Here is a 21,614-nt window from a genome sequence, read left to right as displayed (position 1 = left end):
GCCGTGTTAGTCTGTATTCGCAAAAAGAAAAGTACTTGTGGCACCTTAGAGACTAACAAATTTATTAGAGCATAAGCTTTCGTGAGCATCCGATGAAGTGAGCTGTAGCTCACGAAAGCTTATGCTCTAATAAATTTGTTAGTCTCTAAGGTGCCACATGTAAGGAGAGTGATCACTTAAGATAAGCCATCACCAGCAGCGGCGGGGGTGGGGGGGAAGGAGGAAAACCTTTCATGGTGACAAGCAAGGTAGGCTAATTCCAGCAGTTAACAAGAATATCAGAGGAACAGTGGGGGGTGGGGGGGAGAAATACCATGGGGAAATAGAAAAGTAACTTCTTTGGTTTAGCAGGCCTGAGAGCAAACCGATGAGCAGTCAGCCAGGACCTGTTTTTGTTTTTCTGCCACTGCTCCTGTTGCTCAGTGGCATCTCGCCTTAATATTGCAGCCATGAATTTTAACCTCTCGGCCCATATAAGAAGGGCAGATTGATTGCTGGTCTTCACCTGGCCATCCATTTGCTGATGCTGAGTTTTTAGTCTATGGCTAAAAGATCACAGTGGTGCCGTATTTTAACTGCTGTCAGAGAGTTGCAGCTGTGATGGTGAAATCTCCCCCTGAATTACCAAAGGTCAGTGAAGTTAACTGCAAAGACCATGGCTGTCCTACTGCTCCAAGGCTGGTGTTTGTGTAACTCGCTGTTCAGTGTCTGTCTGTCCCGCTATGTGCCCAATCCACAGATACCTGCTACAGAGTGTAATTCTTTAGCTCCAGTTGCAGAGGGTGACGCTGTTTGTTCTGGAAGTCCCTGGCTCAGTGCTGGTTGTCATGACCAAGATGGTGGTCATGCTATCCATCGGACTTTAGGAATCTGATGTTCTGTCTCTGGAAGACCGATACCTTCCGCATCCATTGCCTTGTGGGCCAAATTTCTCAAGGACATAAGGTCCATTGACACAAGCTTCTTCTTCAGTGGGGTGAATTTGGCCTTATGCCAATGTTTGTGGTTAGTGCCTGCTACTAGGTTCTGTTGCTGATCTTTGGAAAACTCCGTTGTACTGAGCTGGGTGTATTATCTAACTGAGATCTCCCAAAGAGAGTCTGCCATGGTCAGCTATGATGGTCCTCATCGACGCAGGAACAAACCACCTTCACTCGGAAGAGAGTCTGGAGTGTTTTTTAAAGATGTGACTGCTGCCTCAAACAGCCAGCAAGACCCCAGCAGCTACTGGAGTTGAAGGGAGGATTGTAGTCAGAAAAGGAACATCCATCTTGGAAGAGACCAGATGCGAGAACCTCAGGCAGAAAGAGATTTTTGTTCATCTCTGGGCATGCCTGTATCCTTTTCCATCCCCTTTGCGGCATGCCTAGTAGAACTATAGCACAAAGGGATGTCTCAGTCCAGCGTATTTTGGAGGCAGTGGACTTTGAGTAGCTCCTGTGACACAGTTCCCAAACACCAATAGGGGAATGGAATTGAGAGACTGAGGAGATAACAGTAGTAAGCAATGGCAGTTTCTCTGGCTCATTTACATGGGGCAGCATGATAGCCCATATTCAGAAATCTACAGCTTTTTAAGGGAAGTTTTACTACTTGTTGAAGAGCTGCCCACAAGAAATTTTGCTGGCTTTCCACACAAGACACATTCCAGTTAGCTTATGCTCAAATAAATGTGTTAGTCTCTAAGGTGCCACAAGTACTCTTTTTCTTTTTGCAAATACAGACTAACACGGCTGCTACTCTGAAACCATTCGTTAGTGTTTTTGGCTGTAGTTTTTGAAACTTTCTCATATTTTTTTTCCTTTGGGGAGGAGGGAACAGCTTTTGAGTAGATTAAAAGCCATTTTTGGCTGGCGTTCGGCAACACAGTTTTTCCACAATTTTAAGGTCTGTCCATCTGACATATGGGTTGGTTTCTTAACCCTTTGCATGCTATTCCTGTAGAATTGCTGTACAGCGTACAGACTCGTGACTGTATTTTTGATTGTGTACTGTATGTGAGTTGGGTATTCTGAAAAGTCTCACTAAAATTCACAAATAACATTTTGTGACAATCTACCCAGGGGCATCATATCAGTAGTAGGGACTGAACCCTGGATCCAAAAGCATGAGCCTGTTCTCCCTGAGCTAAAAGCCAGCTCTGATAACTCAAAGGCCTTACAGACTTATGACCTTGTATATGGTTTAGCCACTAGAGGGGGACAGAGTCACACTGTGTAGGGTTACATAAATGACGGTTATTGCTGTTCAAGACTTCTGGAAGTGCTGGCTCCTGACCACTTTGCATTCTGCCACCCTGAACAATAGTAATTTACTTGTATTACTAGTAGCTGAAGGCTCATGTTGTCAGACAGTTGTAGCAGTTGGCCCAAGTAACCCACCATCTGTGCAGTCTCCCCCATATAACCAAAGAAATCATTGCATGTGAATTAGCTGTTGCCTAAGGGTGGTGATTGGTCGAGTTACCTCTGATATCACAATGGGACTCTTGGCATGGCATAAATACATGCTGTACTCCAGATGAAAGCCAGTAATGTTGCACAGGTGTAATTTGTAAAGTCAAAATGGCTGAGAATGTAAAAATTGGATGGTAACAGACAGTAAATTCCAGTGATGGTTGAACCTGGTGATGTTCTAAACAAAAAGAGCTCTAAACCATGCTGGTAACTGTTTTGATCGCTTCACACTGACTCAACAGATATTTTAAGCTTCAGAGTGACACACAGAAGGTGACAGTCCTAGAATCTTATTATATAAATGCTAGAACCTAGAGGCTTCTGTCATGGATTAGGGGCCCATTGCACACAGCACTGTGCATAATAGTAATAACAGGAATAGTAATAGTGCTTTTCCCTCAGTAGATCTCAAAATGCTTTATGGGGGAGGTTAGAATCACCCCCATCTGTAAAATGGGGTTAACTGAAGCATAGAGAGAGGAAGTGACTTACCCCTGGTCACTCAGCAGGTCAGTGGCAGAGCTAGGAAGGGAAGCGAGGTCTCCCGAGTCCTTCTCCAGTACTCTATCCCCTATAGACACCACGCTGTCTTCCATAAATATAAATAAATGCATTTTATTTTATATATTTGTAAAATATAAAAATAAATCACAGTATAAATGTAGGCACATAATGAAAAGCCTGTCATACTATATACATAATGAAAAGCCTATCTTTGCCTCAAAGAGAAATGCTGGCTTGTTGTGGTGAAGCAGTCAGAGTGTTGGCTGTGGTGATTCTGTGTTCAAGATCCTTAGATGTTTGGGGTTGTTTTGGGGGGAAGGGGAATAGGGGTGAAGTTATGGGGCATGTTCTACATTCTTCTTTGTAAAATCCCTTTTCAGTACAAACGTTGCACTCTATTGAAATGCTCCATGTTACAGACTAGAATTTTGGAAAATTCATCTTTTTCACAAACACACCTATTCTGGATTTAGAAGAATGTAGATAACATCTAACTTTTTTTTCTTTTTTTGTTTTTCCTCACTGCTACAGTAAAGGACAATATCAAGGCACCTGAGACAGCCCTAGGTGCTAAAAACCTCACATGCCTTGTTATGCTGAATTTTATTCCCTCTGTACTATCTAATAGTATTTTCACTTTATATATAACAAGGATAGTTAACAGATGCACCATAGCTGATCTAATAGATAATTTTAAAAGTCTAATTTATTCTTCATATACTTTTTTTATTTCACTCTTAGGCTGGTCAGGTTTTACATTTTCTCTTCGTCAGTTTCACTCTCCGGTTCTGTTATAGACTATAATCTCCCTTGGGAAAAGATAGAAGCTCCATCACTTGAGTTATCAAATGCTAGACTGGACAAAAAGACCCAAGGAACTATCTTGCAGTAGCAGGAAGATTAGAGGCCCTCATCTGAGTTTTGACTCCTAACTGTTGTGAAGAGTCACTATTTGCCTCTTGCCTGATATCTTGAGTTCAGAATGAGGCAGGGTGATACTGATCTGATCAAAATAACCCAAACTACTGTCTCCCTTAAATTAAAGGGATACTTTTTTATTTGAAATTTCTTTAATTAGTAAATAAGTTTAAAAGTAGTTTTCAGGTACCATCCCTGTCCCTTAAGTCCTCCTTAATAATTTTTTGATCCCATTAGAGTCGGTCATCTAGCAGGGAAACCTGACTGACTCTACAGGGAAGACAATGAAACTTACTATATACAAGTGCTATCAAATACATACGTTAAAGAAACTGGGGCAGGGAAACAAGAAAATGTTGTTTGTTCTAATCTTTCTTATAATGATATTAGGTTTTATTTGTTATAATAATGGAGAAAAATTTTCATGTAGAAGTTAGATTCTTCCCCTCCATCCCTCACTGTATTGCTTTTATAATTTTTTTTTATATATAGGGTTTTGAAAAAGTTGGCAGTTCTCCTTAAAAATGTCTAAACATGTTTGGTTTAATAAGTTGTAAAGCAAAACATCTGTGCTCCAGAGCTGAGATTTGAGACACCAAGTTGCTGCCTGGAACTAGTATTGATTGAATTACATCTTCCTAAATGTAGTGGGGGTTCTAATGGAACTGCCAGCACAGCATTTGACTGCTATAATAGAAGAAAAATGTGTGTGTATCAAGAGGAGGGTGTGCATTGACATGCAGAGAAATGGATGCTGATATGGCAAACACTTTGGCACGCACTAAACTTTTTGTTCACATGCATAGTCCTGTCGAAACTGGGTTCCATGTAGGAGTGATTGCTGTTGTTTTTTGATATAGATACTTAAACATTCTGTGACTAGATTGTAATTGTGTTCCAACTAGAAGGCCAAATTTTGTCTTCCCAATTAGTGAGGTTTTCTGTAGTCAATACACATAGTCTGCAGTGTATTATTATAAACCCTTGAAGTCCCTTTTGATCCTATGGTTCTATGATTCTAATATTGGACAGATATAATGTAAATGTGTGTCTATAACCTTTTAATTTATATTGTCTATCTGTTTAGCTGTGCTGTATTGTTCAGCCCTTTGTCAGTGGTGGGGGATGTTTAATAAAATTACTTACCCATGACACTTCTGTCAATAGGATCTCTTAATACCATTTAACGGACTCTGAAGAGTGATATTTATCTTTTTCCTGTCCTTTGCCTGGCAATGCCTCCCTCCTCTTGTAGGCTGTGCACCATCACCACCCTCTTTCAGATCTCCCTTCATAATTCACTATCTCTGTGCTGGTTTCAGAGTAGCAGCCATGTTAGTCTGTATTCGCAAAAAGAAAAGGAGTACTTGTGGCACCTTAGAGACTAACAAATTTATTTGAGCATAAGCTTTCGTAGTAGCTCACTTCATCCGATGCATTTGGTGGAAAATACAGAGGGGAGACTGATATACACACACAGAGAACATGAAACAATAGGTTTTATCATACACACTGTAAGGAGAGTGATCTCTTAAGATAAGCCATCACCAGCAGCAAGGGGGAGGGGAAGGAGGAAAACCTTTCATGGTGACGAGCAAGGTAGGCCATTTCCAGCAGTTAACAAGAAAGTCTGAGGAACAGTGTTGGGTGGGGTGGGGGGGGAAATGACATGGGGAAATAGTTTTACTTTGTGTAATGACTCATCCATTCCCAGTCTCTATTCAAGCCTAAGTTAATTGTATCCACTTTGCAAATTAATTCCAGTTTAGCAGTCTCTCGCTGGAGTCTGTTTTTGAAGTTTTTTTGTTGAAGGATAGCCACCCTCAGGTCTGTAATCGAGTGACCGGAGAGATTGAAGTGTTCTCCAACTGTTTTTTGAATGTTATAATTCTTGCCATCTGATTTGTGTCCATTTATTCTTTTACATAGAGACTGTCCAGTTTGACCAACGTACATGGCAGAGGGGCATTGCTGGCACATGATGGCATATATCACATTGGTAGATGTGCAGGTGAACGAGCCTCTGATAGTGTGGCTGATGTGATTAGGCCCTATGATGGTGTCCCCTGAATAGATATGTGGACAGAGTTGGCAACGGGCTTTGTTGCAAGGATAGGTTCCTGGGTTAGTGGTTCTGTTGTGTGGTGTGTGGTTGCTGGTGAGTATTTGCTTCAGATTGGGGGGCTGTCTGTAAGCAAGGACTGGTCTGTCTCCCAAAATCTGTGAGAGTGATGGGTCGTCCTTCAGGATAGGTTGTAGATCCTTGATGATGCGTTGGAGAGGTTTTAGTTGGGGGTTGAAGGTGATGGCTAGTGGCGTTCTGTTATTTTCTTTGTTGGACCTGTCCTGTAGTGGGTGACTTCTGGGTACTCTTCTGGCTCTGTCAATCTGTTTTTTCACTTCAGCAGGTGGGTATTGTAGTTGTAGGAATGCATGATAGAGATCTTGTAGGTGTTTGTCTCTGTCTGAGGGGTTGGAGCAAATGCGGTTATATCGTAGAGCTTGGCTGTAGACAATGGATCGTGTGGTATGATCTGGGTGAAAGCTAGAGGCATGTAGGTAGGAATAGCGGTCAGTAGGTTTCCGATATAGGGTGGTGTTTATGTGACCATTATTTATTAGCACCGTAGTGTCCAGGAAGTGGATCTCTTGTGTGGACTGGTCCAGGCTGAGGTTGATGGTGGGATGGAAATTGTTGAAATCCTGGTGGAATTCCTCAAGGGCTTCTTTTCCATGGGTCCAGATGATGAAGATGTCATCAATGTAGCGCAAGTAGAGTAGGGGCATTAGGAGACGAGAGCTGAGGAAGCGTTGTTCTAAGTCAGCCATAAAAATGTTGGCATACTATGGGGCCATGCGGGTACCCATCGCAGTGCCGCTGATTTGAAGGTATCCATTGTCCCCAAATGTGAAATAGTTATGGGTGAGGACAAAGTCACAAAGTTCAGCCACCAGGTTAGCCGTGACATTATCGGGGATACTGTTCCTGACAGCTTGTAGTCCATCTTTGTGTGAAATGTTGGTGTAGAGGGCTTCTACATCCATAGTGGCCAGGATGGTGTTTTTAGGAAGATCACCGATGGATTGTGGTTTCCTCAGGAAGTCAGTGGTGTTTCAAAGATAGCTGGGAGTGCTGGTAACGTAGGGTCTGAGGAGGGAGTCTACATAGCCACACAATCCTGCTGTCAGGGTGCCAATGCCTGAGATGACGGGGCGTCCAGGGTTTCCAGGTTTATGGATCTTGGGTAGCAGACAGAATACCCCAGGTCGGGGTTCTAGGGATGTGTCTGTGCGGATTTGTTCTTGTGCTTTTTCAGGGAGTTTCTTGAGCAAATGCTGTAGTTTCTTTTGGTAACTCTCAGTGGGATCAGAGGGTAATGGCTTGTAGAAAGTGGTGTTGGAGAGCTGCCTAGTAGCCTCTTGTTCATACTCCGACCTATTCATGATGACGACAGCACCTCCTTTGTCAGCCTTTTTGATTATGATGTCAGAGTTGTTTCTGAGGTTGTGGATGGCATTGTGTTCTGCACGGCTGAGGTTATGGGGCAAGTGATGCTGCTTTTCCACAATTTCAGTTCTGTGCTACAGCTGTGCCATCTACTCCACTCCAGCACCTAATCGTCAAGGGGGGAGGGATAGCTCAATGGTTTGAACATTGGCCTGCTAAACCCAGGGTTGTGAGTTCAATCCTTGAGGGGGCCATTTAGGGATCTGGGGCAAAAATTGGGGATTGTGCCTACTTTGAACAGGGGGTTGGACTAGATGATCTCCTGAGGTCCCTTTCAACCCTGATATTCTATGATTCTATGAGCATCTAAAAGCCAATGTTACAATAAGGTACTAAATAAAATAAAACAGCTAATATGATTGGTTGGGCCCACAAGGAACAGCCTTCCTCAAAGCTGTGACAAAGCAGCCTTTGGCAGGATATTACTGAGAGTATCAATTCAGGACAAATTGCTTAGAGCAGGGCAGTCTTTGACTGGTTTGGTGTGTCCTAGTAGTGAAACAGAGAGGACTGCGGTTTTACCCCACTGGCTAACCAGAAGTCATTACAAGCAATTCCCTCAGACACTCCAGTTTCCCAGTGTCACCACCAGCACCACTCCTTATGGGGATGAATGGTTATGAAAACCAATACCCCAGTAAAAGAAAAAAGGTTCTCCTGATCCCAAAGGACTAAGCCCCAAATCCAGGTCAATATACAAGTCAGATCTTACCCACAAATTACACTATTACTAATCCTTTAGAATCTAAAAGTTTATTAATAAAAAGAGAAATATAGACGAGTTAAAATTGGTTAAATAGAATCAAATACATACAAGAATTGCAAAGTTCTTAGTTCAGGCTTGTTTCAGGCTTGGTGGGATTACTACTGATTTAAACCAATCAAGTCTCTAGAGTATAAACATCCCAGCTTGGATGAGTTGCTCAGTCCTTTGTTCAGAGCTTCAGTTTCAAGCACAATTCCTCCAGAGGTCAGAAGCAAGATTGAAGACAAAATGGAGACGTTCCCCAGGGGCATATAGTTTCTCCCATGTGGAAGATCCCCATTGTTCTTACTGTGGAAAATCACAGGAGCAAGATGGAATTTGGAGTCACATGGGCAAGTCACATGTCCATGCATGACTCAGTTTGCAGGTAGAGCAGCCATTGCGCACATGCTACCTTGAACCAGGAAGGCTTCCCAGGAAGGCTCCTCAGATGTGGATTGGAGTCTCCCACAGTCCATTGTCAGTTAAGTGAATCTTGATTGGGCACTTAATCTGAAAAATCCTTTCTCAAGAAGCTGACCAAATGCTTTATTAATGCTACTTAAAGTCAAGCACGTTGAGATACAAGTACATAGCCAATATTTATAAATTCAAATACAAAAATGATACATGCATACAGACAGCATAATCTTAACCAGCGAATTACAACCTTTTCATAGACACCTCACTTGACCTCCATTGTACAAGATTTGGTGCAACTATGGGACCTTGATTGCAACAATGATCTATACAGTCACAGTTCATGTCAGTAACGTCACAAAAGCTCAGTATTCCCTTCCTTTTGTTTTCCAGTGAATTTGTGCACTGTCTCATGCAATTCCTTTACCCATCCTGGAGATGGATCTGTAGTTCTTGTTATTATGTTGTCTATGGCACCCCGATCCAGCAGAGTGATCTATGCATGTTGATTCTTGAGCCTAGGTTGAATCCTATGGCTTTTAATTATTCTCTATGTTGGCAGATCCCTCTGCAGGATCAGGGCTTAGTTTTTGGGACCCAAATCTCTAGCAGTTGAAATATTACACATTTTTGATTTGAGGCCCATGGGAATTTTGCTGTTGAAGTTCTTTAGGACAGAGACCTATTTTATTGTCTTGTCTTGTCTTAAAGCTCTGAGAACACAGTTCATTGTTACTGAGGACACTTTTTGTCTTGCTTCCCAGGGAAAAGCTTATTTCCTGATCTCCAGAGTGTGTAAAAGAGTAGCTTAGGGTAACTCCTCTTCTGGCTGATCTGAGAAATGCCTGGCCTTTGAACCTTGGTATTCTCTTGAGGTTTCCTTGGGAAGAGTAATGGGTGCAAATCATTGCTAGTGTACATGCTTACACCAGGTCTGAATTTGGCCTCAGATATAAACCCTGCCCCAAGCAGAGTTGCTATACCTCAGAGAGGGAGAAGAGCCAGAGGCTCCATGATGTCTATTCGGGACCCTACCCTTGCCTATCTGTTTTGCATGGGAGGTGCTCAGGTACTACAAAGATCAAAAATTGGTGTTACCCATAAAACTCTAGGATAGGAAGATAATGTGAAAAGCCCATGGGGCAAATACATGAGTGTGAGGGCATGTCATGCTTGCAACGTCACTCCTTTTAAAACAAGAACTCAATTGCCCAAAGCAATTAACATTTCCCAGCTGGCTTTTTTGAATCATTACCCTGAACTTACGCTGCTTGTTCTGTTATCCTGAGTGACTGCACATTGTATGTTCAGTTGTCAGGATGTCAAAGATGAGGAGGAATCTTCTGTCCGCATCCAAACAGACACATGGAAGAGCAGTGCAAAGAGCAGATAAAAGAAACTATCCAGGCTGTAGGAAGCACAATGGAAAAATACTAGAGTGGGAAACCAGACTCAGCTTGGGAGAACTAATATGTGAAGTGAATCAGATTCAGGGAGAATAAAACTCACTTGGAAAGAAACTAAATAAAACTGGAAATTAAATCCCCTGGGGAATAAATCCCAGGGCACTTAAATACTGCAGATAAATTCTTTGCCCATGGCACATACCGAACAAAATACTAACCCAGAAAAATATCTTAATCATCCACAAACTCTGCTGTGCCTCATGCAGACTATGGGGGGGGGGGGGATTCTGCTGACTTTACTCTCATGAATAAGTCCCATTGAGGTTCCTGGCAACAGTACCAAGCACAAAACTTCCCACAGGAGGTGAGCAGTAGGTCTCTGTCAGAAGGGAGCAGTCTGGGGGGAAAGCACACCATGCTATCCCACTAATACATTTCAGAGACAATAGAGCTGCCTGTGGCCCCATTGTGCTGGGGTGCCTCCTTTGATATTTCTTTGGGAAGTGGAGGATCTGGTTTGGAGAGGGTGCATGGAGGGTGTGGGAAAGAGATGCATGCACTGGGACTTAAAGCTCGGAGGCCCATAGATTTCCCCCGTCCTCTTTTTTCCCCCCCCCCAGGCATTCCCCTACCCCCAACCAGCAGCCTGACCCCCTTGATCCATGAGCCCCTTACACACACACTCTCCAAATTTCAGTGAGTGGCATTGCGACTTGGTACATGGGGTCGTAGTGCCACTCATGTCTGGCTAGGGCCAAAAGTGGTTGGATCATGGCCGAAGTGGTACCTCTGCTCCCAGCTTCATGGCTCTGGCTATCTGTAGATAACCCTAAGGTCCATAATATGCTTCTCTGGGAAGAAATAAAGTTTCTCCCTCTGACAATGATTTGTGGGGTGTTTTTCTTCCCTTTGTGCCTCTTTTGGATTTCACTATGGGTGAGTGTGATCCAACTCCTACTTATTAATTTTAAGTAATAATGCTTAGCAGATCGCAAGTGAATAATGAGGAGTTATGTTGCTCTGAATCAGTATTTTTTTAGTTACTAAGTGCTGTGTCAAAGTTCCTTTGAGATCCACTATTCCCTGGCCAGTGAGAACAACAATTATAATGGTTAAAATATACTTGCTCGGTTAAGAGAGAAAGAGGAAAGAAAAATTTATTAATATGTGACTGAGTCATCCGAAAAAGTCCCTTGGCTAAAAGTTGCAGAAGCAAGAAAACTTTATAAGAGTAATGTAAACTCTTTTGATTAGTCCAGTGCTGACAGTTTTAGGATCTGTGCACTGTGTTTATATATAATGCCAAGAGTTCATAATCGAAGGCCCCAGTCCTGCAAGGAGCTCTGTGCAGGTGAAACCCCACACCATGGGGACCCCACTGACTTCAGTGAGATTTGGTGCAGAGGTCTGCATTCAGAGCTCATTGAAAGTTGTGGAGGTTGGGATTACTTAAGGCCTTGCCTAGGTACAAAAGCTGCTGTACTACTTTAACTAGATCAGTATCGTTAAAATGGTACAACTTCCCTAGTGTGGCTGCAGCTATACTGCAATAAAGGTGCTTCGACTGGTATTGCTTACACCTGTAAGGGAACAGGATTAAGCTATACCAGTATTTTACCTCAGTATAACTGTCCACACTAGGGCTTATACGAGTATAACTGTTCTGGTAAATCATACCAACATAGTTATATGGTACAAAACTATGTATAGACCAGGCCTAAGTGAGTTAGGAGTACAAATCCCATTGACTTGTTTTCTTAATAAAACTTGTGCTCCTAAATCATTAAGGCACTTTAGAAAATTCCACTTAGGGCCTAAAAGTTAGTCAAGTTGAATTCAGGACACACTGGGAAGCCTAGAGGCGCCCTTCTGATTTTTATAAGTGGGAAATGAATGAAGAGAGAAATGGTTTGATAAACTGGGAGAAGGCCAACATTTTTAACTCCTCACGTCTTGCTCAACCCATTTTATTTTTTCTGTATTTCTTGCTTGTTCCATCCTTGCTTATTCACACCCTTTATGTTTAGTTTTAGTTCTGGTATTTAATTTCTTTGCTGTTTGTTTATGGCTTTGGCAACTGGCCTGTTGTCTTGTTTCAGTTTTGGGTCATTATCTCATACGATTAGTCTTGGAGTCTAACAAAGAGGATCAGACATAACTCTAGGGTATGCCTGAGCTGTTGAACATTCATAAGTGTAAACACGAGAAAGCTACAAACAAGTTTATCTTCAAGTTTCCTGTGAAGTTAAGTTTGAATGTTGGATGGCTTTGGGGAACTGGCAACAGGAGTCAGATGGGACTGGGTGAAATTATATCCCAGGTTTTGAAGGACCACAGGGATCTCTGGTCCAGAACCAGTGCTAAGGAAGTTTTTACTGGTCCGAAAAGAAGTTGCATTGATTGACCAAAGTTTTCTAGCTTTGGCAAGTCGTGAAGCATGAAACATTTTAACAGTGGTGTCTCTCATTTAATTTTAAGAGGGATGTCAGTTTTTCTTGATCTTGTTGCTGTTTGTGACGGGGTCTGCTTATCCTGCACTAGGCCAGACAGAGTTAAGCCCATGCTATTGACAGTGGAAGTCCCGCTTCCCAGGCAGGGCTGGGCATGCTCCAAGTGCTCTAGCAGTATAAAGGTAGGGAGCCCAGCTCATTCTGGGCTGCAGGCTGCAGGGGAAAGACCTGTCTGGGAAGCTCCTGAGGAGGACCAGCCACAGCCCCCGACTGTGCCAGGAACCAGAGCCTCCCTGGGCCTGCTTGGTCCCCTGTGACCAGAGGAGCCACAGAAGACGACCGGCACAACAGACCATGGAGAATCCAAAGCCTCATGGGAGACATCAACGCGGACGCTGATAGGAAGTGACCCAGGGAGGGTGATGGAATGGTACCTCCCACCTGGGAAACCTCAGCATGTTTTGGTGGGAAACCCCACACCACTAGTGAGTGTCCAATTGCTCTGCCATTGTTATGGCCCTGAGTCGGGGCCTGGTGAAGTGGGGTGGGCCCGGGCCCCCCTACCGGGGCCACCACACCCCTTGGTGGGTGTGCCCCCCATTGAACTCTGGCCGCTAGGCCACGCTGCCCTGCACCCCATATTGCATTTGTGTTTTGACTCAGCCCCTCCTTTGGGTCCACCCATCCAGGCCATATACATATTGCTGTTTCTACCTGCATAATGTTTCTAATAGTCAAGCTCTTCCACCTGTCCAGATTCCTAAGATTCTTGTTCAGACCTTCATCTCATGCCTTGATTGCTGTAATATCGTCTTCTGCTGGCCTTGATGCCGACCATATTGCCCACTGAAAAAGTAGGTGCAAGAATCATCTTCCTGTCTCATTACTCTGGCCACATCACCCTCCTGTTTGCATCCCTCCACTGGTTCCTCCTCCTACCCCACCAGATACCATTTAAGGATGCTTATAAGGCCTCTCCCTATTTGGCCAATGCAGTCTCTGCTCTATTAGCTTATTAGGCTGTCAGCGTTGCCTTCCCCTTGCCAGTGAGTGCCGGCTTGATTGTTGGCTTCTTTGCTGATTCCCACTGTCCCCTGTGCCTGGGGAAACTCCCTTACAAACATAAGAAGCCTTCCGCCTTATCCTGTTTTTAAAACCCTCTTTTAAAATCTTTCCTCAGCCATAGTGCCACCAAGTTACTACCTTCTGGAATTACTTAGGCAGGCACCTTGCTTGTCACCATGAAAGATTTTCCTCCTTTCCCCCCCCTGCTGCTGGTGATGGCTTATCTTAAGTGATCACTCTCCTTACAGTGTGTATGATAAACCCATTGTTTCATGTTCTCTGTGTGTGTGTGTGTGTGTGTGTGTATATAAATCTCTCCTCTGTTTTTTCCACCAAATGCATCCGATGAAGTGAGCTGTAGCTCATGAAAGCTTATGCTCTAATAAATTTGTTAGTCTCTAAGGTGCCACAAGTACTCCTTTTCTTTTTAGGCAGGTTGTGAGCTAAGATTTTGGCTTTGTGCCAAACCTTGTTCTTTTTATTGTGAGGTCATTATCCTATTTACTAATTCCCCCGCCCTCCTCCCCCCCGCCGCATTCTCCCAATTTTTTTTCCATTACATCCTGCCAGACGCAGATTGTGTGCTCCCTGGGGCAGGGACATCTCCTGTGCCATTGGTCTGCACAGCGCCTAGCACAATGGGGCCCAGTTATCAGAATATGAAAATTAACATGTTCTCTTTAGAAAGAGAAAACTAGTGGCTTAGTCCAAACCAGATGCGTTGGGAGCAAAATATTTAATGAAACCTAGGACCTGTCTCTCCAAGGCTTACGACGTAGTATGTATAAGGCTCCTTACAGAAACTGAGCAAGGCAGGCTCATAAACCAACATTTGTAATTCAGTCCAGTTGGCAGCCTGAACTCTGAAGACCTCATTGAATGGCGTTAAAGTCCACTCTGTCATCTTTTTACAACAGATTTTTTTTTTTTTTTGCCAGGCAGGATGGCAAAAGTTGAATTGGCTCTGCCGGCTTGTGGTCAGGTTTGCAGGCATGCAAAAGGACTCTGTGTCAGGAAGGCAGGAGTTCTCTCACCTTTGTAAGTGCAATTCCCTTATCTTACAAGCAGTGCAAACTCTGTAATGACCTTTGTCCTGAGTATTTGGAGGAGTAAAGTTCAGCAGTAACTAAACTGATCCCAAAGGCGAGTACTGGTTTCCCTGTTGCAAGGGAATCTGAAAATCGCATTGATTTGTTAGTGGTGCCCTGCAGAAATATCACATGCCGGACTCCTGAGAGTAAAGCAACAGTGCAGAGCTAACACTCTTGCCAGCTGGTTGAACCTCAGCTGATACTTCCCCTTTGGCTTATCTATATTTCTTTTTCCCTTGCAGCTGTGTAAATGAGTATGGAAGATTATGATTTTCTGTTCAAAATTGTTTTAATTGGCAACGCTGGTGTGGGGAAAACCTGCTTAGTCCGACGCTTCACTCAGGTAGGATGTTTCTTCTCTTAATGGGGAAAATGCTTCTATGCATATTGGGGAAGTTTTTGGTTCGTGTGTGTAAATCCATTTGAATGAGTAACTGTCTCTAAAGTAACTTGGAAGCTGTAGCTATGAACTGAGGTACACGCCCACAACGCAGATCAGCTAAAGCACTTTGTTGTGATATCAACATCACCCCTTGCAGGTACACTTACAGCACTAGGACTTGTGTTGGGGAGGTCCTGCAAAACTAGCCTCCTTGTTGGCAGATCTAGCTGTGAGAAAAATGAGGAGACTATAGATGGGCATGATTTTGATGGGCTCTGGATCAGGCCTGCATGGGTCACAGAGACTGAAGTGTACCCTCTTGCTGCATTCTGTCCCTCTTCTACCCTGAACCCTGCAGAGGGCTGGGAAGCTTTCAAAGCTGCTGGAAACTGCTATCTGGATAGAGAAATTCAATGTCTGGGGTTGTCAGTGCAGCACCTTCCATCACACTCCCTTTAAAAATTAGGCTTTGCAAGCGTTATAAAGGCCATTTAATGATGACTAAAAAGACGGGGGAATGAGACCATATGTTGCTCAGCAAACCTCTCAACCTCCTGCTTTTGTTTTCTTCTGTGACCCATACAGCTAAATCCTTAAAATAGAAATGGGGTTAGGCAAGTCCCTGCTTGCCTTGCAGAAAATTAAACAATTACAAGTGTTGGGCACTTAATCTGCACTTTTCTGTGCAATGATACTAGGGAAAAAGAGGAGCAGGATTTCTGTAACCGAGGTAAAGGGGAAGTTTGCATGATACTGTATGTAACACAAGTTATGGTATCTGGGCAAGTTTCATTTTAAAGTCTCAGCACTTTTTCTCTGTGATTTGGTTTTAAAAACAAGCCTCTGGAAATCTTAAAACTCACTCTTTTACTCCCTCTCCAACAGCAAGCAAATAGCTGGCAGCACTAGAGCTAAACCACACAGGCTAAACTGTAAAATCGGCAGCCAATTCTGCTGCTTTCCAAGCTTTGGCTTGCTGCTATTGGTAGCAGAGGCAGATATGGCCAGAAATCAATGTGGCTTTGTGTAGGTCTACAGGCCTGGAAACCAATAATTGAAAAGCTATTATTATTTTATTGTTACTTGGGTCCCTCTATTTAACTATACCAAAATATAATACTACCACGAAATGAAAGTTGAAGCCTCTTGACGTTGCTACTGTCAAGATAGCAGCTGACTGTCGGTTCGCTAACAGAAACCTTTGTATGAGAATGTGAGAGGATTGCTTGGAAAGTGGCTTTAACAGAGTTGAACAACAGTGTTGGGGAAATGGAAAGCTGTGATGACAAAATGTTCTCCTCTAATGAATGTTCCTGAAGCTTTTGCCACCACTCATTCCTAGGAACTGAGAAATTTGACATAGTGAATCAGCTAAATGGCCAATCTAGTCCAGTGCCCTGTCTCTGACATCAGTCAATACCAGATGCTTCAGAGAAGGGTGTAAACATCTATAGTTTTTTTCTTTTCTTCCTCCTCTTTCTCAGTCCCCCTTTTCCTCTTGTTTGCCCTCCCCCTCCCTGCCTTACAAGTCCAGTTGTCATGTTCCTTACTCTATGGAAAACAACTGGAGTTGAACTGGAGAGACCTTTGTACAGCAAGAGACATAATCAGTTGTTCTTTTGTCCCAGGTAACGTAAGAGTTGATTTTGCTGCCACTCCAAGCATTGGATTCCCAGTGCAATCAATTGGAGTTTGTGTATGGAGTGGGGGGAGAGTCCAGTCCTCCATCAGCTAGGGCAGCAGAACAATTGATTGCATTTCCTGTGATACAGAGATCTCTCTGAATTCCTAGATCATAGATTCTAAGGGTAGTCTGACCTTCTGTATAGCATGGGCCATAGAGTTTCCCCAAAATAATTTCTTCAGCGTGTCTTTAAAAAAAAAAAAAACCATCCAATCTTCATTTTAAAACTGCCAATGATGGACAATCCACAGCAACCCTTGATTATATTGTTTCAGTGATAATTACCTTCATTGTTAAAAAGTTACACAATATTTTCAGTTTGAATTTATCTAGCTTCAACTTCTAGCCATTGGACTGTTAGTCCTTTCTTTGCTAGATTGAAGAGCCCATTATTAAATATTTATTCCCCATGTAGGTACTTATGTGATCAAATCACCCTAAATTGAATCTGAGTTGTTTCCCCATCTATTGATACTTCTCTCTGATGGGAAAACAACTGTTTGGGAAGGGGGAGTAGAATTAGAGGAAGCAGGATGGGACAGAAGCCTGGAGGGGATTCATCAGCAGGTGAAATCTTCTTTCTCATCTTACTGCGGAATCTGCTTTAACCAAACTGCTTTCTTTGTAGGGGCTTTTCCCACCAGGTCAAGGAGCCACTATCGGAGTTGACTTTATGATTAAGACTGTGGAGATAAATGGTGAAAAAGTGAAGGTAGGAAACTACCAACTTGCTTTGTTGTCTTCAGGAGCGGATTTACCATGAAACAAATCATGCAGTGGCATGGGGCCCCAAAATGCAGAACAAATCTCATCTGACACCCTGCCCCAAGTCCTGGCCCTGACAGCGCAGCAGGGCTCAGGCAGCCTGCCTGCATGCCAGGGCCGGTGGCCCCGCACCACTCCCGGAAGCAGCCAGCTGCTGGCACATCTCTGCGCACCCCTGGTGGGGTGGAGGCGGCTCCATGTGCTGCCCCCTTGGGCCGTTCATGGACACCAGCTGCCCCCTCCCCCTAAAGGGCACGAAGAGACATGCCAACAGCAAGGCTAAGGCGGCTCCCTGCCCACTCTGCTTCCTTCCTGGGAGTGGCACAGTGCAGAGGAAGCGGCTGGCATATCCCTGCAGGCCCTGGGAGAGGTGTGTCTCCGCGTGCTGCACCCGCCCCAAGCACCAACTCTGCACCGCCCATTGGCCGGGAACTGTGGCCAATGGGAGCTGCTGGGGCAGCATCTGCGGGCAGTGGCATACGGAGACCCCCCTGGCCCTCCCTGACTAGGAGCCGCTGCCAGAGGGCTGAGTATGCCAGTCACGTTGGGAGCTGCACTGTCTGAGGTAAGCACTGCCCCCCTCCCGCACCCCAGCCTCCTGCCCCAGCTCAGAGCCCGTACCCAAATATCCTCCCAGAGCCCACACCCAAACGTCTTCCCAGAGCCTGACCCCTCCCGCACCCAGGCCTCCTGCCCCAGCCCAGAGCCCGCACCCAAACGTCCTCCCAGAGCCTGACCCCTCCCGCACCCAGGCCTCCTGCCCCAGCCCAGAGCCCGCACCCAAACGTCCTCCCAGAGCCTGACCCCTCCCGCACCCAGACCTCCTGCCCCAGCACAGAGCCTGCACCCAAAGCCTGACTCCTGCACCCTAGCCCTCTGCCCCAATCAAGGTACCTCACTTTTCATTTACTTCCCATTATTTATAGGATGAGGATGAAGGAAAAAAACGAAAAATGGGGGGGGGTAAGATAAGACAATGTTCTTTTTCTTGGCTGGGTCCCAATGGGGGGTCCCCCAAAATGAAGCTGTGCACAGGGCCCCACTAACTCTAAGTCCGCCACTGGTTGTGCTACTGTCTGGGTTTAGGTGAATTAGTATTAATTTTTCTCTTTGTAATCTGTGATGGAAGCAATTGTCGGGTGTTCGAAGCTCTGTGATGACATACAGGAGAGAGAGAGCGTGCTTGTAGCCTTTTTGCCTGGAAAAGTCTGGACTCTTGAGTCCTATTCCTGGCTCTGACTTGTTTAGACCTTGGGCATATCATTTTAGTTCTGTGCCTCTTTGCCTATTATCTGTGAGGATAATAATAGTCTACCTTAGAAGAAGCGTGTTGCAAAACTCAATCCATATTTGTACAGCGCTTGCGTATTAGGGTTTATGGACGTGCAAAGAACTATTTCAGTTCAACCTCCATTTACTGAACTCCTGTTAATTCGGATGTGGTGTGCTCTCCCCTCCGCCAGCTGTAGTCATTGCAGCTCTGTCCCTACAGAGCTCCTAAGGTTCACTGGTGTAGACCTGCAGGCTTGTGGAGTTCTGCAGGACTGAAGGGCCCTAGAAATACCTCCAATTTCGGTTGAGCTGGCCGGCCTTGGAGAAACTGGATGACTCTAGTGTGATGATCGGTGCTTTCAATGTTGTGAAAGTTTCTGTTGACCCCTGAAGTTTTCCTAGAATTCAATTCCCTGCTATACTAGTACAAGCTCACAGACGGAAATGAAAAAATAGCTGATTTCTCTTCTCTCCCTTCTGGTATTCTAGTGGGTACTCAAATGAGAGAGTCAAGGTGGTGCAAATTACTGGCTGTGTGGATTAAACACACAAGGCAACATTTTCAAATGTGGGTGCCTGAAGTCGGGTACCTAAATCTATTTAGGTGATGAAAAGTGGCCTGATTTTTATCAGATATTCTGAGAACCTGCAGCTCCCTTGGGGTCCTCAGATCATCTGAGAAAATCAGGCTATAGTTTGCCTAAATAGGGATTTAGGCACCTACTGATTGACTTTTTTTAGTTATAGGAGTATCTAGAGTCCCCAGCCACATTGTGCTAGGGCTTGTACAAATCTGTAGTAAGAGACTGTCCCTGCTATAGGAGCTTACAATCTCTACGGACAAAGGGTGAGAGAAAGGAAGTAGTTTTGTATTATCTCCATTTTATAAACTGGGAAAGGAATTGCAAAAAGACTAAATGACTTTGCCCAAGGTCACACAGTCAGTCTGTGGCAGAGCTGAGATTTGAGCCCGGACCTCTGCAGTCTGATGCAGTGCATCAGCCACAAGACCATCCTTCCTTCCTTAGTTTGAAAAGTTTTTGCCTTGATATCCTGTCTGCTCTCTAGAGGGATTACAGTTCTCATGGCACATTTTAGAAAGACGAAGGGCATTTTACCATGCACCTCCTACCATGCAGAGGTATCTTCATTCCAACCCTCAAACTATGGTTGGCTGCAGGCCAGTGGTGGTTTATGTGTATAATTTGTGATTTGGGTTCTTCATAGGGGTGCTGTATAAATATACATTCATCCTCTTAGAGAGATACAGAATTCATGACTGGGGCTGAATAGACTCTTTGCTCGTATAAGGTGGAGGAAAAAATGGAAATCCACAGGAGCGTCAATCAGAAAAATCAATTGATATACTTGGGGAAGGGGCACCAGGCAGCTCTTACTCATGTAGCTTGTACTTCTGTGTCAATAAGCCTAGCATGCACTGACCTTGGCTGCATTAGAAGGGACATAATCTTTTGGGCAAGATAACATATGGGAAGGAGTTGTTTGCAGACCACACAGAAAGAGGGGTTTTTCTTCCACTTTAATTCTCCCAAGGACAATTCCAGGCCAAAATTTTCTTAAAGTGGGAGTCTAATGTTAGGCTGCTAATGCAATATTTAGGCCTCTAAATAAATGGCCTGCTTGGAATAGAAATTCTGGCTGCTTAGCTCTCTTGAAAATCATACCACTTATGGATGCAGGAGCCTAGTTTTAGGCAACAGATTTTGAAAAATCTTGGGCCCATTCTTTTCTAACTTGGGAGTTTTCTGTTTCTCTCTTCCAACTTCTTTTTATAAAGTCGGTCTGAAGGTTGTCAGTGAGGTGCTCATGCAAACCTATATCTTGTGGAGGTTCTTTAATAAATACTAGGCAGCTGATGGTAGCAAAATATGATCTGAGCACAGGCTTGAGAACCAGCAATCTCCAGAGTGCTAATTCTGGCCTTGGTGATGCCCCCATTTTGTTGCCTTGATTAAGTGACTGTCCCTTTCTGTCTCCATTTTTCTATCCTTAAATGGGGATAACACTTATTTACCATAACAAGGGTGATACCACCAGGATTAACTCAATGTTGCGCACAGTGCTTTGAAGCTAGGGAGGGAGCAACAGGAGAGAAAGCATTACGTACTACGGTCTTGCCTGCATTTGGGATTTTTGCACCCTGGGTTAAGTGACACTGACACAATCCTTGCTTTATACCAGTTTGGCACACTGGTGCAAAAATCCTTTAATGTAGACCAGCCCTAAGTAGCCACCTTTGTACAATGCAGAAGGCTTATAGGCCGAGAATCTTTACAAAGCAGACACAGCCCTGTCTATCCAGATAGGGTCACCTGAAACGTACGTGTGTGTGTGTGTGTTGTGTGTGTGTGTGAGAGAGAGAGAGCGAGCGCTATCTATCTAATCAATCAACCCTTATTTCAAGCAGCCTACAATTAGATAGGGTTGTATTATATTTAGCAGTTCTATTGACAGGTGACATTTAGGAGTGAAGAATTTTCATGTTCATTCTCTATATCAGTGGTTCTCAAACTAAGGCAGCCGCTTGTTCAGGGAAAGCCCCTGGCAGGCCGGGCTGGGCCGGTTTGTTTACCTGCCGCATCCACAGGTTCAGCCGATTTGGGGCTCCCGCTGGCCGCGGTTTGCCGCTGCAGGCCAATGGGGGCTGCAGGAAGCGGCACGGGCTCAGGGATGTGCTGGCCTCCCTTCCTTCAGCCCCCATTGGCCTGGCGTGGCGAACTGCAGCCAGTGGGAGCCGCGATTGGCCGAACCCGCGGACATGGCAGGTAAACAAACTGGCCCGGCCTGCCAGGGGCTTTCCCTGAACAAGCGGTGGCCCTAGTTTGAGACACTGCTCTTTATGGTCCTGATCCAAAGATGCTGAGTCAGATTCTTCTCTCACACTGGTGTAAATCAAGAACAACTATGTTTAAGTCAGTCAGTGAAGT

General features: G+C 44.4%; 1 protein-coding gene across 6 annotated transcripts in view; it reads left to right on the top strand.

The window, feature by feature from the left end:
• The window catches only part of RAB30 (RAB30, member RAS oncogene family), an 85,057-nt gene that overhangs the window by 41,581 nt on the left and 21,862 nt on the right, over window positions 1-21,614 (top strand). For 4 of the 6 annotated variants that reach the window (XM_043504100.1, XM_038387423.2, XM_038387426.2 and 1 more), the window contains 2 exons: window positions 14,806-14,906; window positions 17,258-17,341. In XM_043504100.1, coding sequence (XP_043360035.1) covers window positions 14,814-14,906; window positions 17,258-17,341 — 177 coding nt within the window. In that variant the 5' untranslated portion in view covers window positions 14,806-14,813. Of the gene's footprint in view, window positions 1-8,063; window positions 8,075-14,410; window positions 14,511-14,805; window positions 14,907-17,257; window positions 17,342-21,614 lie in introns of those variants that run through there. The other 2 variants (XM_038387425.2, XM_038387420.2) reach the window with 2 other exon arrangements.

Source organism: Dermochelys coriacea, chromosome 1 (assembly GCF_009764565.3).
Source record: "Dermochelys coriacea isolate rDerCor1 chromosome 1, rDerCor1.pri.v4, whole genome shotgun sequence".
Classification (NCBI taxonomy): domain Eukaryota; kingdom Metazoa; phylum Chordata; order Testudines; family Dermochelyidae; genus Dermochelys; species Dermochelys coriacea.
The sequence above is the reverse complement of the archived record's forward strand: the minus strand, read 5'-3'. Positions and strand labels throughout refer to the sequence as shown.